The following is a 14287-nucleotide window of genomic DNA, read 5'->3' as shown; positions in this document are numbered from 1 at the left end:
AGTGGCTGCAAGACAACTCTCAATAGCAAGGGAATAAATATGTTAAAACAGAGATGTTCAAATGGTGGGTAGTATCTACATTTTCATGAATCCTAGGTGAAATGAAAGTAAAAAAAAAAAAAAGAAAAATTTGCACTTATGAAGTCATGGTGGGGACATTTATTTAGTTATCTAGTAATTCATTAATACATTTTATGTTATCCCAGAAAGCACTCTTTATCCCTTATTCTGGTACCAGAACTTGGCTTTTTCTTGGGGAAACACCCTTCTTCCTCATCTACTCCACGTGGTCCAGGCAAACTACTTCCACCTCCAGACAAGAGCATGTGACTTAGGCCTGACCAATCAGAGCACTGTCTGTGATTGGCCTGCTGTGATCACTGTCTGTGATTGGCCTGCTGAGCCATCAGCATAGCCAAATGCAGATAACACTGGAGCTAATCTCACAGCTTTGCTGAAATAAGAGAGAGGCTGGTTCCCTTTCTCTTAGATTTGAAGCTGTGAAGTTGTAAGACTGGAGCTTCCAGAACCACCAATATTTCTAGGGAAAATCTTCCCGAAAAGGAAGGCAACACAGAGAAAAGCACAGCTGAGAGATGGAGAGAGACAGAGAGAGAAAGACCAGGCATTGATGGTATCACGCGTGCCTCCTAGATCTAGCTGTTCCTGAAGACTTTCTATGCTGAAGCCAGCTTTGAGGGGGCTCCTCCCACTTGCAACCACATGTGAGTGTTTTCTTGGGGATGCCCATTCTTTTCTTCATGATTACATCTACCCTAATTTTTGGTGTGAAATTGTCCTTCTGCTTCATGAAATGGTGGTAAAAGAGATGATTGTTTTATTAGTTTTGAATGTATATCCTTTTTTTGTCAAAATGAAAGGTTTACAATCCCACGTTTCCAATAATTTGATGAGATGAGGCTGTAAAATCCAAAAATCTAGTAAATGCAGGTTGGGGTAAGAATAACCATGTGAATATCTTATTTCTCCGGCTGCAAAAGCAACAAACATCCAAAAAAATATTTCTCCAGTGTAAGGAAAGCACCAGTTCAAGCAAGGCTGGCTTTGATGTTGGGGAGAAAATTTAGAGCAGGGGAGGCTGAGCGTTATATGCCCTGTCCAAAGGGCACAGTTGCTCCGATCCAGCCAAGAGATACCATGTAGGCTTGCAGCTCCAGTATGGTCAGAGCTTCTGTTTTTCAAGAGAACCTTGAAATTAAATTTTTAAAAATGCAAAATATGTCAACTTCTAAATATTGACTTCAAAAGTTTTAAAGCCCTGATGGTGGCAACTGTCAAACACACTTGACCCACCGGATATGTGCATATAAGCATGATTCATGAAGTTATGTACTGTCCCCAGGTAAAAAGTTCTATAACAAGGTAGCAGCTTTGATGGAGAAGGCATCAACTGAAGGAGAGCTTTCCTTTCACTCCAGTGAATCATGCACCCCCCTCAGAAACAAGCGGGAAGACAAACGGCAGAGACTCCCCAGTCCCGAAGGCCTCCACTGGTGCTCTTCAGAGGCCAGAAGTCCTTGGAGAAAGAAGCAACAGGCATCCAGTGTACCTTGAGAAGCTCTTCTGCAATATAGGTCTTGAATACTTCTGGAAGAGCCCAACTGTCAGAGTTGCAGCAAATGCTAAGAGATGGATGTCCAAGTATGATAGATAACCCAGAGCAGATACTCCCCTTAGAATGAAACAGAAACTCTCACCACCACGCTCTTCAGAAAGGCCAGAGACCAGAGATCCCAGTTCAAATGCCTTGTTAACTGTTTTTGCTGTGTAGAAGATTTTAAGATGCAGTGAGTGGCTAAGAGCTCAGTGCCTGGAGTCAGAAGGACCTGGTTTGTTTCTAATTCCACCATAACCTTGCTGTGTGACCAAGGATAAACTGACCTCTTAGTTTCCTCATCTCTATGGGAGCAATAAAAGAAATGACACCTTATGGTGCTGTGAGAATTAAATTAGCTAAAAATGGAAAGGACACACCAGTGTTCTCAGGTCTGAATCCAAGGCTCCGGAAAATAAAATTCCCAACTGGATTCTGAAAACACTCCTAGGTGCGTATAAATAGAATGATGTTTCCAGCTTATTTGGATTTGTACATGTCATTCCAATTTTAGAATCACCAAGGTTATTGGCATAATTCCTTCACTGTAAAATTCCAGACAAAATATACCATCATATTTAAGCTTTTCTTTTTGAATAAAATGATTTTATCCTGTTTTTAGGTAATAATCTTTGGGAATTTTGGTTCCAAAGTTGTCCAGGGACATAGTTTCGGGGCCAGGTATAGTCATAACTTAAGAAACAAAATGAGTATAGTAAAAAGCAATATATTTCCTGTTTTAAAAATGTAGGATAAACCAATTATTATGGAAATAAAAATACTATAACCTATTTACAGTCATTGCTGTCCATTCATGAGTGTGATATGGGCAACATTATAGATGGAAATTCCCTATCAGCTGCATAATAGTAATAGTAACAAATAGACACTGTTAACAGTAGAATTGTGCCTCCACCACAATGCATATGTTGAATCCCTAACTCCCAATGTAATTATATTTGGAATAGGAAGTAATTAAGGTTAAACAAAGGCATAGGGTGGAGCCCTGCCCCAATAGGATTAGTGTCCTTATAAGAAGAGACATTGGCGAGCTTATTCTCTTTCTCTCTCTGCCATGTAAGGACACACAAGCAAGAAGGTGGCTGTTTACAAGCCAGGAACACAGTCCTCACCAGGAACCAAACCCTGCTGATTTGCTTACTCCTTAATCCTATCTTTTCCATCCACAAGAACTGCAACAAAATAAATTTCTGCTTTTAAAGCAACCACCTATGGCATTTTGTTATGGCAGCCCATGCTGACTAATACAGTAGCTAACATGTACTGAGCCCTCTGTACCAGAAATGTTATGTTTTACACGTATTGATTCATCTAAGTATGACAACCCTATGAGGAAGTACTTTTCATAGCTCCTTTGCATAGATGAGGAAGCTGAGGCACTGACAGATTTGGCAATTTGCCTAAGTCACACAGGAAAAAAAAAAAAAAAAAAGGCTGAGCCAGGATTTGAACCAGATAGTTTGAGTTTACCACTCATTCTTGTAGCCACTTCTCTATATTGTCAAAACTACTAGAAGAATATTTGATGCCATTTTTTTGTGGAGGTGTATTTTTAGATTAAAAAAGGAGTACAGTTGCATGATCCCATTTAAAAAAAGGAACATATGTAGTTATAAACATGTCATAGCTATATTTCTTTAGAATAAAGAAAGTAATGAAAGCAAACTGTGTGGTCCCCCCACTCCATGTCTTTATTCTCTTCAGGACATAGATTCTAGTACTTGCCAAACACCATGCAAGGTGACAGAGAAATAAAAGAAGGAGACTTCTTGCTCCACAGACATTCCAGGCAGACATGAGAAGGGGCAGGGGAGATAAATGAATTATTATAATTTGTGATGATGCTATGAAATAAAAGAACAAGGTGTAGTTATGAGAGGCAGATATGGAAGGTCTTTTTGAGGAGGTGACATTTATGGCAAAAAGTGAAGGGTGAGAAGAGATTTTTAATGCAGAAAAGAGGGGAGCGCATGTGTGAAAACTTTTTGATAGGATAAAGCTGAGGAACTGTAGTTTGTTCACGCTTGTGTCTGCAGATCCCAATCTCGTTCTTGGTATATAGTAGGTGCTTAATCCTGAGATGTTAAATGAGTCGGCTGTGGCTGAGAAGGTTATTGAAAAGTATACTGTGAAGAAGCGAGAATACACCAGCTAATCCCACCACCAAACTGAGTTCGAGGTTACTTACTTGGCAGTTGGAGTCTTTCCCATTTATTTCTTCTGAGTGGGTGATCCCTCCATCCCCTTTCACTGACTAAAATAACAAACAGACAATGGCCTTCAGCCACCACAAGTACAATGACATGGAGAATGCAGGAAGGTTCTGAAATGGGTGATCTCAGTCATTTATCATGGAGGTTTGGGATCAAGACAAACGGAAGACCAACTGGAAGCATGTTACTCTTCAGATAGAGATTTCCACGCAATTTGTAACCGTATCTAATTAAATTCAAGTGTTGGCCTCCAAAAATAACAACAAAAGTACTAAATCCTGGAATTAGGCAATTCTCAGATAAATGATGATGGTTCCAATTAGTGTTGGAAGCAGGAGATAGTTGAACATATTAAATGAAGACTGAATGAACAACTGACCCATGAGTAGCCTTCCACTGGGAATATTTAGGCTGTGGGTGTTTTATTGTTTTTTTTTTTTTTTCTCTTCTTGATAGAGTTTTGCTGAGTATTTCATTTTCTACCCTTTAGCACCCCCTCTAGCCAGCAACACCAGTGACAGGGATAAATGGGGTTGGCGCTGACTCCTTAAACTCCACACTCTAAGCTAATGGTTCTAGAAGTGTGATTCCAGGACCAGCAGCTTCAGCATCACCTGGGAACTTGCTAGAAAGGCAAATTCTGGAGACCCACTCTGGATCTTAATGAATCAGAAACTTTCAGGGGTGGAGGCTCAACAATCTGCATTTTAATAAGCTCTCCAGGTGGCGCTAAGGATTGTTTGAGTTTGAGCACCACTGCGCTCAGCAAGTTGGCCATATACAAGTTCAGACTCATGCTGGGGTCTGTGGTTTTAACCGTGCATTTAGTAATATCCTTTGCTTAGTGCTTGATACCTTAAAAATCTGGTAATAAAATGCTCAATTCTTATCAACAACATTGACTCAGGTCTAATTCCCACATATTTGATCACTGCTTAATGTCTCCTCTTCCCAGCTATGGGAGGAGTGTAGAGAGCAGGGTTTCAGCAATGTGGGGCAAAGAGGAAGACTCCAGATTCCACTGTTACTTATGGTCTTGACTGTCCATTGAAGGCACTCAAATACTTTCTGACTGATTAATATTATGTATCTTTGTCATCTGAGCTATGGTGTTCACATTGGAGATAATACAAACTGTTATTTATGAAGGACAATTTTTAGTGGAGTGCTTACTAAGTGCTGGGCATTGTGCTAAATGAGATAATAACTTGCATTATTTCATTTATTCATTATGTCAGAACCTTAAGATGAGGAATTACTTTATTTTTCAGACAAGGAAATGGAAGCTCAAAGATGCTAGCATCACCATGGAACTAGCAGGTTTGAGTGCCAGTATTGGACAGCAGGCAATGACCATATTCCAGACTCTAAACCACCTCCCGATACTGCCCCTAGAAGGCAGGAGCCACCACTCAATCAATAAACATTTACTGAACATTCACTATATGAAATTGCTGAATGTTAAACAAAATGACAAAAGCTTGGATAAGATGGAGGATGGCCAAACTCAAATGTGGATGTTTATGGGATGTCCCCTCATCAGGAGTCAACTGTGCTTTTCTTTATTTTTGTTATTATTATTATTATTTTTAAGAGACAAGGTCCCACTCTGTCACTCAGGCTGGAGTACAGCGGCATAATCACCATTAACAGCTGCCTCAACCTCCATGGTCATGCAATCCTCCTGCCTCAGCCTCCCAGATAGATAGGACTACAGGTATACACCACCATGTCCAGCTATTTTTTTTTTTTTTTTGAGAGAGTCTCACTCTGTTGCTCAAGCTGGAGTGCAGTGGCATGATCTTGGCTCACTGCAGCCTCCGCCTCCCAGGTTCAAGAAATTCTCCTGCTTCAGCCTCCCGAGTAGTTGGGCTTACAGGCACCTGCCACCATGCCCGGCTAATTTTTGTATTTTTAGTAGAGACAGGGTTTCACCATGTTGGCCAGGCTCGTCTCAAACTCTTGACCTCAAGTGATCCACCTGCCTCGGCCTCCCAAAATGTTAGGATTACAGGCATGAGTCACTGTGCCTGGCCCAGTTATTTTTTAAAAAATTTTTTGCAGAGATGGAGTGTCACTATGTTGCCTAGGCTGGCCTCAAGCTCCTGGGCTCAAGTGATCCTCCAGCCTTGGCCTCCCAAAGCACTGGGATTTCAGAAGGGCTGTACTCTTTTTAATATACTGCTTAGTGTGAAAGAGGCGGTGTCTGGAAGTTCTGTGTACTGAGGAACATTATTGTTGCGGGTTTCACTGAGATTTTCAACCCAATGGCAAACAAACATCAGACTGTCCTCTCCACAAAATTTAGATCTATCTACATGGAAAGTGGGCTTTTCCTTCCTCCGTGTCCTGTGCATTGTTCTACAAAGGCCAGTCTTGCTTGAGAAGGCTTAGAAAAAGAAATGTTGGTTATCTCTTCCCTCTTCACAACCAGCTCTGTCAGCCTTCCCATCACACCCAAAGCTTTGGACACACAGGGATTTAACTCAGCCTCCAAATTCAGGCTGTGTTGTAACAGCCCTTCCTACTCAAGCGCATTCCCAAGTGGCCTTTACACTATGGCTTTGGATCACATCTGTCAACCTCTGGGGAATGTTGAGCAGCAAAAAAACAAACAAATGCACAAAATGGCTTTTTAGGCAAACACCGAATGGACGTGACGAGGCATGCATGACCACTCCACCACTTTCGAGAGAATAAAGTTCTCTCACTTGCCCCCTAGGAGAGAGGAATGCTAAACTTCCCATTAGTTGTTTCAATTTGGCATTCATTAGGGACTCTGCCAATTTAAGGTTTCAATTTGCTTTCTTTCCCCCCATTTCTTTGAGAGCCCTTGGAGAAGAATTGGGATTGAATCAGAAGGCTGTGTTGACAGCAGCTGATCTCAGCTGACATCATGAAAACAGACCTCCAGGCTGTCAGGGAGATTACTGCAATGAAGTTCAACTTCTTAAAAAGAAAAAATAAGAAGAGAGAGAGAGTATCTCAAATTTTTCAGTGATTTTTCTTTATTGCTTATTCTGAGGCATGTAAAGCTGTATGTATGCAAAGGTGCCTGAAGTTTGGGTTTAGACTTAGAATCTTATTAAGTCCATCTGAAGTCACTTCTGTAGCAGCAGTTACTGTTAATAACAACTGTTTCCTCCCTTCCTTCCTTCCTTCCTTCTTTCCTTCCTTCCTTCCTTCCTTCCTTCCTTCCTTCCTTCCTTCCTTCCTTCCCTTCCTTCCTTCCTTCCTTCCCTTCCTTCCTTCTTTCCTTCCTTCCCTTCCTTCCTTCCTTCCTTCCTTCCTTCCTTCCTTCCTTCCTTCCTTCTTTCCTTCCTTCCCTTCCTTCCTTCCTTCCTTCCTTCCTTCCTTCCTTCCTTCCTTCCTTCCTTCCTTCCTTCCCTTCCTTCCTTCCTTCCTTCCTTCCTTCCTTCCTTCCTTCCTTCCTTCCTTCCTTCCTTCCCTCCTTCCTTTCCTTCCTTCCTTTCCTCCCTTCCTTCCTCCTGTCCTCTCTCCCTCACTTCCCTCCTTTTCTTCTATCCATCTATCTTTTTTCTTTGCAGAGACAAATCAGAATAATTCATGTTGAACTCCGTATTCAAAGGAACCATAAATATAGAAGCTTATTTTTTCCAGCTGTCAAAAATAGCAAAGTTACTGTTTAAAGAGACTAAAGTTCTTCCAGAGACTATTTAATACTTTGAAGAACAGTTTAAAGACTATGAAGTAATTTCAGAGATTTTCCAGTGTGATTGAGCAACTTTCTTCATGGAGTTAATTTTGATTCATGAGAGTCAAAGGTGAAGCATCTCAGGGCTTTCAGCCCGCAGTGTTCAGATGGAAGCTACGTGTGGCATCCACGCCTTGTATATTAATGAAATCCTTTTTTATTTCTTTCATCGTGTCATGCATTCCTACAGCTTGATACTCTGAGGAATGTTGGAACCATCTCCAATGTATATCACTTAGCTATTCAAAAATCTAGCAAAAATGTTTGGTGGTCAGTTCACATTTCTTTGAAAGGAATGTTAATGTATTTTGATGGCAATATAATTCAAACACAATTGACATTTAAAAGAAAAAGAATTGGGTTGAAAATTTAATATATGGTGAGTATATCTGCAATACTGTTTACCGGAAAACAAATCCAAGGAACGGCATCTACTGGAAATTTCTAGGATCAACAAAGGTAATGGATCTTAGCCTAGCATTTTACCAAGATGCTCACTTGAAATGGAATTGGACTGGTCAGGAAAACTCCCCAGCCATGGTAAATTTTGGTTTAGCGACACATATATTTAAAAAATCTATGTGGAAGCTTTAAGTAAGCCATATATTAATCTTCTTCTCCTTTGTCTTATTGTCATTTTAGGTAAGTGCAACAGCTCAATGCATCAAAATGGTATTTCCACAGAACACACTACTAAAGAAATCACAAAAATGGAGCATGTGGTTGTTCTACCTTCATATCCTTTCTGAGAATCCCAGCTGCAGAAGCACAGGAAGCAGCAATTACACATGAGTCAAAGGGTGAGCTTTAGAATAACAAAATGACAACAAAACAAAAAACCTGAGTTGGAATTCTGGCTCTCCCGCTTACCAGATCTGGGACCATGGAAAAATCCCGTAAATACTCACGAGTCTCTGTATCCTCATGTCCATCATGGGGCAGACAGAGCACTTGTTTCCTGGAGTTCTCTATTCATAAATGAGATACTGCGTGCAAAGTGCCTAGCACACAGTAAATAAACGGTAGCTCTCATTGTTATTACTACCAGTAACTGAAAAGTACTGAATGACTACAGAGACCCTTTTAGGGTAGAAAGGGATGCAAGTCATTGGTAGGGACAGGAATTCACCAAATTAATGCTTCCTTCAGAAATCTTTCCTTAAAGAGCAAATCAGTATTAATGTTTTAAAGCTCAGGGAAGAATTTCAGATAGAAGACTTTTGGTTTTCTGTTTTGTAACTACCATCACAGACCACCCTCTTTCCACCTCCAATAGTACATTTCAACAGGTTTTGTTAGACTTACTGGATTGAATGTAATTAATTAAAAAAAAAGAACCCTCTGATTTTATGGCTGCCTCCTCATTTGGACTTTTAATTTACCCATTATTAAAGCTCATAGTATTTCTCTAAGCCCGAGAACATTATTCCAACAAAGATTTTCTTACAAATCTAATGGTCCAAAGAAAGATATGAGGAGGAGTAAATGAAATAATGTAGGTGAAAATAGTTTGGAGGAGGAAAGCACGCTCATGTGTAAGGTGTTAAGAATATTGACGAAGTGTAAATCTGTATCTAGATATTTCTATCTACCATCTTTCTGGTTTCATCTGCCTACCTGCTTTGTGGACACATGAATGCAATATTCTACCCCCTCACTTTATAAAAATACACCAGCACTTCAAATATTCAATTTCTTGACATACAGCTGAATTAATATGTATAAGAATCTTTTCCTATTTAGGGCATGACAGATGTCTTCGATATTCCTCGCAATTATTTAAAATCTTGCAGGAGCCTGCAGAATTTTCGTGAAGTGCTCCATCTCTATGTGTTGAATACCCTGTTAGGACTTATATGATTCTGTTTTCCTTTCCCTAAAATATAGTTATTTTAAAAATGATTTTTTTTTCTGTTTTTATTTTTATGAGCAGTAAATTTCTAGAAAGAAAAAGATCTCCAGCTGGGTGCCGTGGTTCATGCTTGTAATCCTAGCACTTTGGGAGTCCGAGGTGGGTGGATCACCTGAGGTCAGGAGTTTGAGACCAGCCTGGCCAATATGGTGAAACCCTGTCTCTACTAAAAATACAAAATTAGAGAGGTGTGTTGGCAAACGCTTGTAATCCCAGCTACTCGGGAGGCTGAGACATGAGACTCGCTTGAACTCGGGAGGCAGAGGTTGCAGTGAGCAGAGATTGTGCCATTGCACTCCAGCCTGGGTGACAAAGCGAGACTGTTTCAAAAAGAAAAAAAAAGGGGGGGAGAGAAATGCAAAGGATAGAAGTAGAAAATCAATGATTTGGTGAATGGTGAAACTGAATACAAAGCATACGTTATTCTATTGAGTTTTCTCTTCCATTAAGACAATTATTTAAACAAACCGATATTTTGCTAACAATATCCAAAATTTGTTTGAAACGTTTATTTATTTGGCTCAACCCTGCCTCCCCCTGCAACCTCAAAAAACCCTTAGTGATGGGCAAGATGTTATCTCTATTTTCAAGCTGTGGGCAGGTTTTTTCTTTCCTGCATAAATCCAAAGACTTTGAATCAGTTTGGAAGCCATGGACATGTTACCAAAAAGTATTTCCTAAAAATAATTGCTAGAGCCAACTTCCAGAAATCTCCCCAATGGGGACGTTAACACCTGTGCATAAAAGTAGGTGTATAAGGATCTTCATACAGGCTTGCGAAGCAATTGAGATAATGTGGGTAAGACACTTGGTGTGTGCTCACTGAATATGAGGATAGCCTTAAAAATAAATGTCTATTTTCTTCTCCATGGGGAAACAGACCACACCTGTTACGCTCACTGTTGTACCCCTTGTGCCTGAATATAATGAACACTCAATAATTATTTGTTGAATAAGTGAATGAATGAAATGCAAAAAGTTGAAAACATACCAAATATCCATCCATTGAGCAACGATTAATCTGAGTATGATAAATCCAGACAGTATGATTCAAATAAGTTGTTCTAAAGAATGAGACGGTTCTCTATCAGGGGTTGCAAACCCAAATACCCACAGGGAAAGAGCCGGTAACATAAATGAGTGAGCTAGACTGGGTGTGACAATAGGGAGTGGTAGGGATTTTAGTAAGCTGGAAAACTCATCATCTGTTTATTTGAATTAATCACAATATAATATATAGTGTTGTAATGAAAGCAAAACAGAAAAAGAAAAAAAAAATACTTAGAATACCTGGAATTTTAAAGGAAATTCCAACAATCAGTATTTAAACTTTGCAAAGATAATGTTCATGTTCCCAGGCCTTTTCGTGGGCAACTGGTAATAAGAACGATGGACATCATGAGACCCAATTCTAAGAATCCATTGGGGATTGCTGGGGAAAAGAGTGTCCTCATCTACCTTCATCCCTATCCTATGGCGAATTGATTCCAAAGGACGCTTTTCTTCTCAATTTGTTTCCCTCAGAATTTAGACTTACACATTTTCTACTCCCAAAAAATTTTACCAAACAGCATCTAAAAGATAGCTCTGGGGGATACATTTAAGCAATATAAGACCTTGTTAGAATTTAACAGTTTGTTTTAGATGGATGCTGTGAGTGGTTTAGAGGTCTTTTTTGTTTTTTCTTCTCACGCTTTCTTTGGAGTTTCTTGTCCTTTTCCCTGTTTTAAATGAAGGAGTTTCATGTTGGTTACTTGGAAGAGACCTTCATTCTATTTGCTTTTTTTTTTTTTTTTTTTTCGGTATCTCTCAATTCCATCCAGAAATGGAAAAGCTGATCGCTGTCAATATTATGATGAGTTATTTGGGGATCCCATTTGTAAGTTAGATGAGTTGCCAGAAACAGACGAAATGTTCTTTTCTTTCCTGGCATCATGTAAAAATTGGTTTAAAAAAATCTCAGGTCTTAATCTCCATTTTCACTGCCAAACTGCAGATCAAATGGCCAATGAGATAGATGGGGTTTTGGCCATATGGGCCGCCCACAACTGATTCTACACTTTTTACTCCACGAGAATATAACAAGAAAAGAAAATGATTCCTGTCAACAATTTCTAACACAATTATTTCTAATATGCCTCAGTTCGCATTGGCAAGGGTTTTGTTTTGTTTTGTTTTGTGGGCTAGAAAGAATTCCTTAACAGGTTGAGCCTGTGAAATTAGAGAGTTGATTTCTCAAAGGATTAAACTCCAAATACTCCTGAAAATAAAGGCACACTATAATGAAATTCTTGTTTTTCATTAAAAGAGAATTAAACTAATGACCTTTTACATGCATTTTTGTTTTTTGTTCTCCAACTGATTTAGGTTTTGTTGCATTATATTATTTAAGCTCCTGGCTGCTTAGACATTTAATGTGCATGGTTTGTTATAAACAGTAAAATGTATCTATCACATTCTTTCTATTCTACACAAATTGAAAGCATGGCTAATTCATCAACTAAGTTACATATTTCACTATTGGAATATTATGTTGTCATTTCCTTATTTATCTGTAAGCTAGTTTTGTCCAAATTTGTGTCACTCACATGTCACCTTCAGAATTTTTGCCACATCTTTATATAACTTGGACTATTTAATACATAATCCTTAAAATACCTGATATTCTTTATGTAAACAAATGTATTTCAAAGAAAACCTCATATCATTACCATAATGAGAAAAGCAGTATCGTTGGCCACCAACAGAAAGAAACTTTAAAAATAAATAAAAGTAAGCAGTAATAGTAACTTCTAGTTAGATACTATTGTATGCCAAAATTTGGACCCAAAAGCAATTAAAAAGCTGAAAAAAAAAATAGATGTTGGTGTGGATGTGGTGAAAAGGGAACACTTTTACAGTGTTGGTGGGAATGTGAACTAGCACAACCACTATGGGAAACAGTGTGGAGATTCCTTAAAATACTACACGTATATCCACTCTTCGATCCAGCAATCCCACTACTGGGTATCTACCCAAAGGAAAATAAGTCATTATCTGAAAAAGACACCTGCACACACATGTTTATAGCAGCACAATTCACAATTGCAAAGAGATGGAACCAACCTAAGTGCCTATCAACCAGTGAGTGGATAAAGAAAATGTGGCATATGTACACCATGGAATACTACTGGGCCAGAAAAAGGAATGAAATAATGTCTTTTGCAGCAACTTGGATGGAGCTGGAGGCCATTATTCTAAGTGAAGTAACTCAGGAATGGAAAACCGAATACTGTATGTTGTCACTCATAAGTGGGGGCTAAGCTATGAGGATACAAAGGCATAAAAATGATATAATGGACTTTGGGGACTCAGGGGAGAAGGTTGGGAGAGGGGTGAGGGATAAAAGACTGCATACTGGCTATGGTGCACACTGCTCGGGTGACAGGTGCACTAAAGTCTCAGAAATCACCACTAAAGAACTCATCCATGTAACCCCAAACCACTTGTAGGTCCGCAACTATTGAAATTAAAAAAAAAATTCGAACCCAAGGGCAGCTCTTTTTTTGTTAAAAAGAGTTAGCAGGCATTAAAGGGTTAAAGAATATTAGCAATAAACAGAGACTTTCTGTATGATTGAATCAGAAGGAAAAAAGGGAATTTTCTCACTACACAATTCATATTCCAATCATATTCCATACCTACTGTCTACAATTATGTCTCCTACTACCTGTGGCATGAGCCCATTGTTCCCAGAAGCCACTCTAGGTACTTTAGGTTTCCTATACTGGAAGTAAGGGGCTTACCATTTGCCTGAGAAACGTCATCAGAGAGGTTCTTGGTTTGCTTTCTTCTCTTTTGAGTTTCGCTTCTGTGGGTTCGGGTGTAGCATCTCCTTCGTTGAGGTCCACTGTTTGTAAGGTTGATTCTACTTCCTTGGACTTTATAATCTCTACTGGTGATTCACACACCACCTGGATTATTTTGCCAGGTAATAAGAAAATGAAAAACAAAACATTCCCCCAAAACACGTTTTACAAAGTGGGGTTCTTGTTGCCCCCCTGTCCACATAGTAGCTACAGTTTTGAATCTATGACCATTTCTACACAGGCACCTCTTGGAGAAGTCATGCTTATGTTGTACAACGCACCAATTTCCAAGCAGCTGCCACACTGACATGGTAGTGGCAAAATCCCTTCCCCAAGGGGAAGAAGAGATAGGAGGTTCTTTTTGGGGACTGTCCTTTGAAGCATGCCCAATACTCATTCTATTCTAGTAAACCCGCCTCTGTAATCTGCCACCGAGGTGAATTACACTTGGCCTGTGTAGAAACCAGGAATAATCATTTTCTTAAGAGTCCAACCTTAGAGACGGTAACCATGACAGCTTCCAGTTCTCTTTCCAGTTCCCCTGCAACTGTGAAGAAACTGTCCTCTTTGTAGAAAAGAGAGTGTAAAAATCACTCAGTTTAATCCACTTCCTCATTAAGTGACATCTAATTTTTCCCCAGAACGGTCACTTGCAATTTCACTTAATTGAAGTTTATGCTTTCAGAAGAAAAATGAACTTGGCAAGAAAATGATGGCTAAGTTGTTCACGGCCCTGGCCATGGTACCTAGTGGGCTCGATGTCCCCTGCCTCTGAGTGTCTGTGGCGGCTTGGATGGAAGGGCCCATCTACCATACTCTGCTCTCAACTTGTGTTCTTTTGCAGTGCCTCACTCCATTTGTACAGGGCCCCAGTCACATCTGGGACAGTTTCTGCATTTGTGTTGCTCCCTGCAACAGGACAGAGCGAATTGGCCAGGAGAGGCTTTTATTATTTCCTTCGTT

General features: G+C 39.7%; 1 protein-coding gene across 2 annotated transcripts in view; it reads right to left on the bottom strand.

Moving 5' to 3' along the window:
* The window catches only part of BCAS1 (brain enriched myelin associated protein 1), a 113436-nt gene that overhangs the window by 9452 nt on the left and 89697 nt on the right, over positions 1–14287 (bottom strand). For both annotated transcript variants that reach the window (XM_008013661.3, XM_008013687.3), the window contains 2 exons: positions 13262–13429; positions 3825–3890 (listed from right to left, as the gene is read on the bottom strand). In XM_008013661.3, coding sequence (XP_008011852.3) covers positions 3825–3890; positions 13262–13429 — 234 coding nt within the window. The remainder of the gene's footprint in view (positions 1–3824; positions 3891–13261; positions 13430–14287) is intronic.

Source organism: Chlorocebus sabaeus, chromosome 2, assembly GCF_047675955.1.
Source record: "Chlorocebus sabaeus isolate Y175 chromosome 2, mChlSab1.0.hap1, whole genome shotgun sequence".
NCBI classification, from domain to species: Eukaryota; Metazoa; Chordata; class Mammalia; order Primates; family Cercopithecidae; genus Chlorocebus; species Chlorocebus sabaeus.
This window is presented reverse-complemented; position numbering and strand designations above follow the sequence as displayed.